The sequence below is a fragment of the Mesoplodon bidens genome (genome assembly GCF_964165515.1).
Source record: "Mesoplodon bidens genome assembly, chromosome: 6".
Taxonomy (NCBI): Eukaryota; Metazoa; Chordata; class Mammalia; order Artiodactyla; family Ziphiidae; genus Mesoplodon; species Mesoplodon bidens.
The window spans coordinates 22649577-22661773 of NC_138162.1; the positions used below are offsets into that span (position 1 = coordinate 22649577).

The 12197-nt window shown below is 55.7% G+C and overlaps 1 protein-coding gene across 8 annotated transcripts in view; it reads right to left on the reverse strand.

Annotated features, from left to right (window-relative positions):
* Nucleotides 1-2868: 2868 nt before the first annotated feature.
* The window catches only part of PAX5 (paired box 5), a gene marked incomplete at both ends in the record, with an annotated part of 186138 nt that continues 176809 nt past the window's right edge, over nucleotides 2869-12197 (reverse strand). For 5 of the 8 annotated variants that reach the window (XM_081236166.1, XM_081236163.1, XM_081236161.1 and 2 more), the window contains 2 exons: nucleotides 2869-2945; nucleotides 9693-9779. In XM_081236166.1, the coding sequence (XP_081092292.1) occupies nucleotides 2869-2945; nucleotides 9693-9779 (164 nt within the window). The remainder of the gene's footprint in view (nucleotides 2946-9692; nucleotides 9780-12197) is intronic. The other 3 variants (XM_081236165.1, XM_081236164.1, XM_081236162.1) reach the window with 1 other exon arrangement.

Below are 12197 nucleotides of genomic sequence, written 5' to 3' on the forward strand. Positions count from 1 at the left end.
TCGCAGGAAGCTCCTTGGGCAGCGTGGGGAACTCAACTGGTGAGAGCAGGTACATGTGTGGCAACATGCACGTGCGTCCGTGTGCACTTGTGCTTCTGCCTGGCAGCCCAGGAATTAAGTGGTAGTAATCAATATAAATGCAATCTGAGGACCTGCAGAGCCTCAGGGGAGAGAGAAAAGGCATGGAGGGAGCTCATCACAGGTCAGGAGGAGGAACAGGATGGGGAGAGTGGTGCACTTGGGGCCAGGTGGGCTTTGCCGAGGAAGGACAGTGTGCGCCTTAGGTAGCCGGTTCAGGGAAGGCTGACCTCCTCCCAACAGCCTGAGACCATAGGAGCATCAGGATCCAAGGATGTGGGTGCCAGAGGCCAAGAGGCCGATGCTGCAGACCCCAGACTCCACCACTTTCTCTGGAAGGGAGGGAAGGTGGGAGGTTCCAGGTAACATATCTGCTCCTACCTTGCCCGGCAGGTGGAGGCTGGAGCTGGTTCATCTGGGCTCCTGGAGACGAGCTCTGGCCCCAGCTGCCTCCTTTCTTGGCACAGCAGGTTCCAGGGCGGTGGGTGTGCCTGCAGTGAGCTCACTGGCTCCACTGCTGCCCTGAGTGACTGGGCTTCCTCGGCAGTTCTAGCAGCTCCAGGACGTGGCCCAGAACCATCTCCTGCTGCCCTCACTGTCGACTTCCCGCCCCAGGGATGAGAGCATCGCTACATGCCAGGGGTCGGGGGCCGAGTCCCAGCCTCACCTCCACCAGTCACTGCCTGGGGACTCCACCTTGCTAAGCCTCGGGTTCTTCTTCTATCCCACCACCTTGTAGGGGCATTGTGGGGCAGGGGGATACTTGATGGTGGCAAGAGGAGGTCCGCTCTGTCTCCCTGCACGGTCCTGGGCTTCCCCAAGCTGGGCCTCAGTTTCCCCTAAGGGGAGCTGACTTAGGTCTTCCTCAAAGCTGAGTTTCATCCCCCTAGGTGCTCTTTGTTTTTCACTTGGTCCGAACATTAGCAGGACTCTGGTGCCCCACTATGCCTACTCGGACGTGGAGGGCTTGCCCAGAGGCCCGTGTCACAGCCTCAGAGCCCCAGGAGAGAGGAAGGGAAGGAGAGAGCTGTCGGGTAGTCCTGCAGGGGACCCTGCTCCACCAAGGCAGCTGAGGCTCAGAGAGGTGAACGGTCTTGCCTGAGGACGCACAGCAAGGCAGGCAGAGAGATGCAGCCAGGACAAGACCTCTTAGGCCCGATAAACTCAAGTGTGGGCTCTCTCTGCCCCAGCTGTCTGCCAGCTTGGTGACATGCAGACATCAGGCACACTGTCACAGGAGAGGGCAAAGTCCACTGTCATTGTGGTAATTCACTCCATGTTTGGATGGAGCCTCTACCTGTCTGTTCTGAGCTGGCAAGAGATACTGTGCAAGGAGTTGAGGCCCCAGGCAAAGAGATGGTGGCCCTGGTACCTCCATTTCAAAACCATTCCCAGTTCACACACCAGTTCCTCACTGCCTGTCCTGTTCCTCTCCAGGAAGCTTTCCTTTGTCCCCCAGATCCTCCCAGGTGGCTTTTTCTGACCACTCCAGCCCACAGTGAGTTATCCCAGCTCCCACTCCAGGCTCCCGAGGCCCTTGGCCATGGCCCTGACCATCACAGCCCCTTGCGTCAACAGGTAGATACCCACTATTCAAGTCAGGCACCCGTCCCCACCAGAGCACCTCTGTTCCTAGCTGCATACTAGGCTCCATGAGGCCGGGGAGGGGCTGGTCAGGAAGTTCTGGCTGACTGCTGTAGGTGTTTGTGGTCCTTGGTCCAGGCAAAGTCCTTTTTGTTAATTGTCTATGTGGCAGGGACAGGCTTGCCCAGAATCCACTCACTGGCATCCTGGAGGGTGGGAGAAGTGTCCATGGTAGGTGTCCAATGTGATTTGAGCCTGGGCACACCTCAGAAAACACATCCCAGTTCAGTTCAGTGGTTCCAGGGGCTGGGGGTCTGGAGAGCCTCAGGCCCGCCTTGGACCATCATCTCCTGGGTCCCGTCCAGCCCTAACATTCCGAGTCCACGATGCAATCAGTACCTTGAACGACATCTTACTTTAAAGCAGTAGCTGAGGAATCTCCTAGACAGTTCTGTTTGAGTCCTTTGATAGGGAAAAGAGCTGCTCGTACTGCACTGGGCCCCGGGAAATGGGGGCAGGAAGCCAGGGGGGGGTCTTGGGGTGGGGGTTGCTTAGAGCAAAGCCAACCCAATGAGACTCTTAGTCCAGATATTAAAGAAGTAGCAATGAACAGGGAGCTGGGGCCTGGGGGTGGGTATCCTTAGTCTCAAGGGCATCTCCAAACACACCTTCAGGGGGCACCCAGAGCAGAGGGGATGCTCTGTGCACAGGTCTAACTCATCCTGTGACACGGCGGGAGTGCTGGATGCATAATGGCTGGGCGGTCTGCTCAGTTGGACCCTCGGGCCCACAAAAAAGCAGTAAGGTATTTACACGGGTGCTGTTGAAACAACAAAAGCAAAAACTCTCCTTCCCAGGCCTGGGGGAGGAAGACGGGTGGGTGGTCAGACAGCTAGGGGGCTGGCAGGCTGGGCTGGGACCTGCAGTTGTCTGCAGAACAGTCTGTTGGTTTGTGGAGACCCAGTCACATCGGGAGAAGCTCATCAACTGACTCTTAGAAATGGACGGGTGTCTAGAAGTCCAACAGCCCCTACCATAGAAGCCCAGAGTCCCTGGCAGGAAAAGGGGGAGGGAGTTTCAGGCGAGTGGGGGGTTGCTGGGGGACGGTCTCATTGGGCCCCTCTGGCTGTGTTCGGAGGGGGCTGGGAGGCTATGGCCTTCAGTGATATGTGTCATAAGTGCTTGGCGCCTGCCTGGCTCCTGGGGTCAGTGACGGTCGTAGGCCGTGGCAGCTGCGGGCGGGGCAGCTCCTCGGGCAGCGGCGCTGTAATAGTACGGGGAGCCTGGAAGAGACAGAAGAGGCCACGGAGGTTGGAGGGAGACCTCGTGCCCCCAGCTCCGCACCGGGGGTCCCCTTTCCACCAGTGTCCCCTGCCTCTGTCCCTTCCTCCCCCTTCCCCAGCCCAGGCCACTGTCCTCTCTCACCAAGATCTCAGTCCCTGATCAGGGCCGCTGCCTGGTCACAGGTTTCAGGGCCTCCTCACCAGCTAGAGCTGGGGTGGGCAGACCAGGGCCAAATCCACCCGCCCCGCACCCTCCCCCTCCTGCCCCCGCGCCGCTGCCTGTTTCAGTAATTAATGTTTGACTGGGACCCAACCTCGCCCGTTCGTTTTCTATATCACCTGTGACTGCTTTCATGCTGCTACTGCAGAGCTGAGTACTACAATAGCGACCACACGGCCTGCAAAGCCTAAAATATGTACTATCAGGCCCTTTACAGAAAAAGTTTGCCAGTTTCTGAGCAAGATGATGAAAAGTCATCACTTCGTAGTCTGGCCTGTGGAAGCTTTGTGACCTAGCCCTGCCGACCTCTGGATTTCCCTCTAGGACCACCACCCCTCCGGCTCACTCCCAGGCACCCCGCTACTGCAAAATCACACTCTGCAGCCACCTCAAATATACCAGAGGCCTAATGGCAGCTACCACAGGCTGAGCACTTCCTGCCCCACCCTGCCATGTCCTTTACACACGCTGTCTGATTTAATCCTACGGGGCAGGTGGAGCTAGCCCATTTATCCAACTCGCACGCCTCCACGCCTTTTCCACGCTCTGCCTCCTGCCCGGAACACGTTGGCTGCACCTTCACCCCCTTTCCTGTCTGCTGAATAGTGCCTCCTCCTTCAAGTCAGAGAGCCCCTGTCTCCTCCTCTGGGATGCCCCCTGTCCTGAGCCCACGCCGTGCTGCAGGCTGGACCACGGGCTCTGATCATCTCTTTCTGTGCTTCTTCCCCCTCGCCTGCACAGACAGCCTCACACAGGCAGGGGCTGGGTTCTGCTCTGCTCGGTGTCCGTCGCCAGCCCCCAGCCTGGCACATGGCACGTGCTTGGCTAGGTTTGCTGAGAAAACGAGCAACAGCACTGAGTGAACCAACAATAGTAAAGACCCTGCCCATTCATTCATTTATTTTCCAACCCTATTGCATGCAGCACTGGGCAATAATGAACAAATGCAGGCCAATGTTCAGAGTCAGGAAGGGGATCAGAGCTCTGAGAGAAGAGCTCTGGGAATGCAAGATGATTCTGGCAGGGTCAGGCTTCCTGGAGGAAGCAGGGTGGGTTGAACTTGGAGGACATGAAGATTTGGATATGTGAGTACGTGGGCGAAGGGCAGGGGGCAGCCCTGCTTCCTGTGACCTCCAGACAGAGCCAGTGTGGGGCATTTTGTACCAATGCTGGGTTCTTCCCACTGTCTCAGGGCTGCTCTCTTTAACTGCATGCTTTGGATGAGGCCTGCAGGAGCCCTGCTCTGTGTTCAAACTCCTCTCCAGGGACAAAAGGGTCTGGGGGACTCAAGGGGATGAGCAGATTCTCAGAACCACAGAAGTTAGAGACACTAGTCCGTCTCTTCCTTTTACAGGTGGGGCTGGGGGTAGTAGAACTGAGGCTCAACAGACCACTCATGTGCCCAAAGCCACAGAGCCTCTCAGGGCCAGAGCCTGGCGTGGAATTCTGGTTGTCGGCCCCTAGTTCAGGACTCCTTCTGCCGTGACACAGTTCACAGCCTGTACAGCTATGTCAGAGGGCTGTGTTTATCCAAGTGGATAGCAGCTGGGGTCCTGTCAGCCACTGTAGACCACATGTCTGCTGGGGCAGGAATAGTAAGCTTCTTAATTCCCCAAGGGAGGTGACTCATACTTATTCTGAAATCTCACCCAAATCCAAACCAATCTTGGCAATCCTCCCAGATGCCATAACTGGGCACCAAGGCCTGAAGATTGCCAGTCAGGCTCTATCACTCCTGGCTGAGTGAACTTGGACAAGTGGCTTCACTCCCCTGAGCCTCAGTTTTCTCATCTCTAAAAGGGGGGTCACAGTGGGGCTATACGAGGGCACCACGAGGTAAGGATGTGAAGGTGCTCTGGAAATGGACACTTTTCTAAGCCCTTTATGTGCTTTAACTTTTAATTTCCACAACAATTCTATCAGGTAGGCACTAGTATTGCCCCCATTTAGCAGATGAGGAAACTGATGCACAGAGAGAATAAGTAGCTTGCCCAAGGTCACGCTGCTAGGAGGTAATCAAGAGGGCAGGATTAGCATGTGCCACCGCCCCTCCAAACCCAGCCCCCAGGAAGGCAGTAATGGCTCAAGCAGCAGTGACGATGGGGGAGCAGGCAGTGCCTTGCTGTGCTGTTCCGGAAGGTACGGACACCAGTGCCACGCTGAAGTATTCCCAGAGATGGAATTTTCTGCTGCCTTCTGTCACCTCCCTGGTTGGAGCCCTGACTCGGACACCTGGCAGCCTCCTCTGCTGTCTCTCCTGAGGGAGGGGGCCAGTCGCCCACAGAGTATCTGCAGTGCCAGCCCTGCATCCTGCCTTCAGGGCCCAGGTGTGTGTGTGCGCGCACGCGCCAGCCCCGTGGGCCCGGGCATGGCACAGGAGCAGGAAAACCACAGGGGCTGCCCCTGCAATTGAGGGACAGGAAATCCTAGCTCGGGCCTCAGAGTTTCCCAGGGGCCAGCTCTCACCCTGGGCTCCGACTCGCTTCCCTCTCAAAGCCTAATCTCTCGGCCAGGCTGTCCAGCGACCCCAGTGCGAGGGCCCCATGGCAAAAATCAAAAACACTTGCATTTACCATGAGAAATGAAAACATCACCTCACAAAGCGCTCTGTCTTCCTGGTGCCCATTAGACCTCCATCTAGAATAAGCTTGTCCTTTCTTCTGTCATTTTTCCTCTCTAATTCACATTATCATCAATTTACTTCTTGACACAGTCATTCCGGGCTCCTACTCGCTCTCTAATCCCTTTACAGTGGCCACAGGCGCTCTGGTTCTAATCCTAATTGACCGCAGCAGCCTTTCTTCCTGCCGCCAGCCCGCCGCCCCGCTGCCCGGGGGCCCAATGGGATGCTGGATCCCGGCCGCCCTGGCTGGGCCGGGCGTGGGCAGACGGCAGGCAGCTCCTGGGGAGGAAGCTCAGCGGGAAGGGAGGCTCTCCTGCAGCTTCCTTAGGTGGCATTGCTCATCCAGGTGTGGGCGGGGTGTGTGAGGGTCCCACCTGTTTCCACAGCTCCCACTGATCTAGCAGAGCACAGAGGCACCCTCCCCAAGTAGCAGAAATACTCTACTTCTCCAGCCCAGTGGGATTCTTTCAGCTAAAGCCCTGAAGACACTAGGGAAAGGGCAGGCTGGTAGATGGGAGCGGGCCTGGAACTTATTTGCAAGACTGGCAGAGCAAGCCTGGCATCTCACTCATCTTCAGGAAAGTGGGATCACTGCATTCCGGGCCTCAAGAGAGCATCGTGTTCAGCTCCCGCTTGAATGAAGCTGCCAGTGGCCACTATCCTCATTTTACACCTGAGGCCACTGAGGCCCAGATTGGTTGATGACCTGACCGTGATTCCCTAGGTTACAGACTTGGGCAGGGCAGGGGCCATTTCTTATGTTTGTAACAGCCCAACATTGTTGAAACTTTTCTTGCGTTTGCAGAGTTTTCTGTGGTATGAGGCCTGCCTCTTTGAGTTAGAAGTCAGAACTCATTCTCCCAGTTGCCTTTGCTGCTAGGGCACAGGGCGTCACCTGGGCCCTGCCAACTAGAATCTCTTGAGTTTGACCTCAGTTGGGAGGGGAGCAGCTTGAGGAAGTGGGCTGACAGACTCTACCTGCTGGAGGTGGGTACAGAGGCAGGGCAGAGCTCTCAAGCACCCCAGCTGAAGCAGTAGCACAGAGCGGGCTGCTTGCAGGTACCAACAGTGGAGGTGTATATGCTAGAGCAGCCCTGGTGGTGTTCCTGGCTGTGTGTCCCATGCCTGTCTCTTTGGTCCTCCTGGAGATTCTGGGAGTCCCCAATATTCCTTAATAAATTCACTTTCTGCTTAAACCAGCCAGAGTGGAATCTGTTGTTTGCAACTGAAAGCCTGACAGATAAATAAAATAACCTGGCTTTCAAAAATAGATCAGCGCTGTTCTCGTGGCATACAAGGTCTGAGTATTTGGGACTCCCAGGCTTGTTACGATGGAGAGATGAGCCTCTTTTCCTGGCTGTAGTACTGTTCAGACTGAATTGGTCAGGAAGAGTAAGAGTACCACATCACACACTGATTATGAATACAGGCTCTAGAGTCAGGGTGATGGGAGTTTGAATTCTCATTCTGCTCCCTGCATGCTGTGTGACCTCAAGTAAGTTAATTAACCTTTCTGAGCCTCACTCTCTTCATCTGTAAAAGTAATATTGATACCTTGTGCCCCCTAGGACTGTTGAAAGGATAAAATGAGGTAACCCACATGAGGGGTTTTGCCCAGTGCCTGCATAATTAGCAAGTGCTCATTTAGATGAACAGAGTTTTGATTCTTTTTCCTCTTCTCCACACTGGTTCTGGCCCGCCTCAAGTCACTGAGCACATCCCAGCACAGATACACTTACCTGAGGCTCTCTCACCCCCAGCCTGTGAGCTCCCTGGGACATTGTCCACAACTTTTCCACACCAGACACACAGTCCACGCATATAATTGGGGATATGAACTGGATTTCACTCCAGCTTGAGCAGCAAAGGCCTCGGATGTGGTCTAGTCCCACCTTCCCCTTGACATCCCCTTGGGGTCCTAGCTGCCCACACAATCAGGTGCAGACTTCTCAGTGTGGCATTCAAGGTCCCCCACCTGTGGCCCTACCTCCTACTCCGTCCCTTTGCTATGCTTGCCTGAGCAGCTCCCTTCTCACTTCTCTGATTCTTGAACTCCCAGGCAAATAAGCCTATCAGATACCTCATAAAAATTAGAAAAAGCAGCCATACTCCTGTGCCAGGGCTTGGGGCTTTGTGCCATGGATGGGCTCGATTTCAGCCCCCACTTGTCCCCTTGGGCAGTACACGGCCATATGTGGAGGCCCTAGGTCAACATGGCCTCCTTGGGGTCATATCCCCATCACAAGGAACCCCTCCTGCAGCCTGGCCCAGGCCTCCTCTGTGCCACATCCCCTGTGGGTCTCACAGCAGTGCTGCGACCAGGGCTCTGTATGAGGCCAATTTGCAGGGAGCGGCTCCCAGGCTCAGGCCTCCTGACCCATCCCTCCACCCCAACCCCTGCCGAAAGACTCTGGTTCCGGGTCAGCGTTTGCCTCCTGAAACTGACAACTGGGCCAACTCAGAACCCAGGGCCTCTCAGGGGGGTTGTTTAAGGAAAAGCATTAAGTAAGTGGAGACCTTACCTCATACTTAGAAGTAATTTTTACCAAAACCAAAAAAGAAGTCTGAGCAATCAGTCCACAGGTTCAGCCCCTCCAGGAGGCCACAGATGGCAAGAACCCAGTCTGCTATAAAACGAAATATTCAGGCACAGGGCCTGGAGTGCTAGTTGGCATTGTTCCTTATTTCACCTGAAGTTTTGCAAGCTACACCAAAATGCTTTGGGTGGCCCAAGGCTCAAACTCATGGAAGGATTGCAGCCAGGAAGGGATGGTGTCTACGTCATTGTCTGTCCTAATCACCAAAGCAGGTTGGGGAAGGGGCCAAGGCTGTGACTTCATGGCCTCCTTCGCAGACCCATGCCTAGCAACTTGAGTTTGAAGACACCAGGTTCTTGCTTTTTTGATAAAGTCTATGTTTCTCAGTCCTGAAATAATTCAGGATCCAGGGAAGTAACAGGTTCTTAATTAAGCAGGCCTTATTAAGCTGTACAGATAAACCTGGATGGTCTCAGAGGCCCTTCCATGCCTGACCTTAGTGGAAATTCCTCAGCTGACTGCTGGGGAGAGATCGGTGTTGCTGCCTACAGGCTGATTCACTGGCTCTGCCCCCAGGGTGTGTGACATCCGTGAGCCCTGAGCCCCTGCTTCATGCTCCAGAATCTTCAGCTCCAGCTGGCACTCACCAGCTGGTCTCATGTAAGTTCATTGCAACAAAACAAAGGGCTCTCCTTGGCCTTTTGAGGGCTGAGTTAGCCCTGCTTGGTCTTTGGGGTGGCCCAAATATCTCTGATGATGTACACAGATCAGGCTGGCCCCAGCCATGGACCATCTGCAGTCTGAGGCCTGGGCAGAGCCTGGGCACCAGCTGAGCTCGGAATGGCATGGCTTGGCAGGCCTTCAGCCACAGGGCAACCCATTTCTAATGGAGCTGGCTCTAGTGGTGTCCATGGCAGACATCACTAATCAATATCTATGCCTCAGAGTCCTTACCAAGACAGATAACCACTACCAATCAATCCAAGTTGGTCTCCTGGCTGCTCTTATTTAGAGATTTCTCACCAAAATATTCAATGATTCTTAAGAAATATGTTACTCTTGGGCAGGCACTTTTCCTACCTTTCTCTTTCTCCCTCAATGGCCTTTTAAATTCTGTTCCCCTTCTGTGCCATTTTCCCTTATCCACTAAAACATCTGGGGGAGGGCTGAGGGCACAAGCAGGGCTGGAGTGGTGTTTACTGTCCTGAAGCCCCATCACAACTCCCACGTTCCAAGTATCTGGGGAGAGCTACCCACCCCACCTCAGTGACCGGACCTGAGGATATTGAGGGACCCTGGCCCAGTGAGGGGGCCCAATGGGGCAGTTGATGGCCCAGGGGCCCCGCAGGGCCTCCGCCAGTACTCACCGAGCAGCCCTGGGTTGGGGAACCTCCAGGAGTCGTTGTACGAGGGATATTGAGGGTGGCTGTAGGGGCTCCCGGAAAACTCACTCCCTGCATGTGGTGGGTGGAGAGAGAAACAGGAACCAAATGTCAAGTCAGGTTCGGAGAATGCCAATGGCATTTGTCTCTTTCATAAACCGTGGGTACTTTGTGTAACCAATAAAGGTGAGTCCGGTCCACCCCCTTATCAAATGGACAGCTGTCATTGGCATTGTCTACATTTTCCCCTATAACCTTTTTCTTATTAGTGGGATTGAATACCAACCTCTCACATGTGTACCACTGGATTACCATGTGCCAGGTGTTCCCTGGGGTTATTGGCCCATTTTACAGATGGGAAGACTGATGCCCAGGGTCTCTCACAAAACAGCCTGGATTCACCCAACCTAAGTCCAAAGGCCCAGACTGCTTGGTTCTCAGCAGTAGCCTAAAAAGCCACTCAACAGCCAGCTACCTATACAACTGCTGAGAACCAAGCAGTCTGGGGCTTGGGACTTGGTTCTCAGCACTGACAGAGGCCACTCCAGGACCCCAGTATGGATGCAGTGCCACTTCCCATGTGTTTCCTGAGTGGCTCTGGACTGGGAAGCCAAAGATGACCCCAACTCTAGTCTAGACCTCTGTGCTATGAATCCAGAGGTAACTGCTCCCCAGGCCTCAGTCCAATGGGGAAGATGAGACATAAACTCAGGCCCCCGGCACTTTGCTGAGATGAAGGGACAAGCTGAATGGCTGGGGGAGCACAGAAGAGCGACTGGGTGGGGCCTTCTGGGCATGGGGAAAGGACCAAGAGCTGCAAGCTGCGCCAGGTGGAGAGAGCAGTGGGTGTGGGCGGGCAGAGTGGTAATTGAGGATGGTTCGCTCTTGCCCAGCTGTTCGTGGAGCCATGGTGCTTGCGTCTGGCACTTCCTTGTGCCCTCACTTCCAGCCACAGGAGAGCCTCTTTACCACTAGCCAGTGTCAGGAGAGGAGCTCAAATATCCCTGCCCTCAAACCTTGCTGCCCTGGCTCTGTAGCAGGACAGGTCCCTCCTGTCTCCTCCCTGTGGCTGCAGCTCCTGGGGTGTGGGAGCCCCAGTGCCTGGCAGCAGTTGTATAGGTAGCTGGCTGTTGAGTGGCTTTTTAGGCTACGGGTTACAGAGCATGTGGGCCCCACCCTGGCAGTGGTGACAGGAGTCACACAGCCCCATGAGACCACCCTTGGCACCATCCATGCTTCCATGGATTCTTGTTAGGGATGCCAAAGGGCCGAAGGGCAGGAGCCTCTAGAAGGACAGCCAGCCAGAAGTCAGGACCTGGAGCACTGCTTTTTCTCTGGGGGCCTCGGCCCAAGTGTAGGGGCCCCAGGGCTCCACCAGGTGCAGCAGGAACAATAAAGCAGGCTCGAGGGCCAGCCACTCCCAGCCCCTGGGCCCAGCCAGCCTCCTCCCCACTTCCACAGGCAACTGCAGGCAGGGCATGCGCGTGCACACACACACACACACACACGCACGCGCGCACACACGCGCTCCTCCTCTGGCCTCTCTGGGGGCCACTCCCAGCCTGACAGGCTGAGCCTTCCAATTCTCTGTTTTTTATGCCTCAGTGGTCAGGGTGTCAGGTTCCAGCGTGCAAGGGAGAGCATGGTGACAGTGCTGGGCCGCAGCAGCCCGGCGTCTGCATTTCCATCGGCGCCACGGCACCTCCTCCTCCTCCTGGGGGGTCGGGTGGGTGGGTAGAGCCACAAGCCGCCTGGAGAAGGGCGACAGCCACCCTCTCCCCAGGGCTCTGCACACCCACGGAGCTGCCCCATCAGAGGCGCTTCCTGACAGCACTGCGCCTGGCCCGGGGCATCGGACTACACCAGTAAAGGCCGTCTCTGAATCTCCATCTAGCAGCATCGCGCCTGTCTGCCAGGCCCGGCTCCAAGGCCACCTCTTCCAGGAAGCCTCCTTGATCTCCAGCCCTCAAAAGTGCAAGTCTCGGGCCTGTTCAGCTGGAGTTAATTAATCAATCGTATCCTTGTTGTCCATCCCGCACCCTCCCCCCAAGTCTGTCCCCAAATTGGCAAAGGGCCATAAACAGCTCCAACTCCTCGAGAGGATGTACCTGTCAGTGTTGCCCACCATCCTCGACCCTGTCGCCACCTGCCTGCCTTTCTAGAATCCCACTCAAATACCTCTTCCTCTGGGAAGCCCCTCTCTGCCCCTCCTGGGGCGCACCCTGTCTCCCACTGTGCCCCACAGCGCCAGATTCGCCCTGACCTGCACAGGAGTCTCCTGTGACATGGGAGCGTCTGTCTGCAGGTCAGTGTCTGATTCTTCTCAGCACCCACGTGCCACCCACCCCCAGTGTAACACCCCGTCCACAGCAGACAGTCGGTGCTCCATGAACCACCGGTAGCTCGCTGCCTCTACCTGTAACACGACGCTCTTGTCCACATGGCTCTCTCCCTCACCTCCTTCCAGGCTTTGCTCCAATGTCACCACCA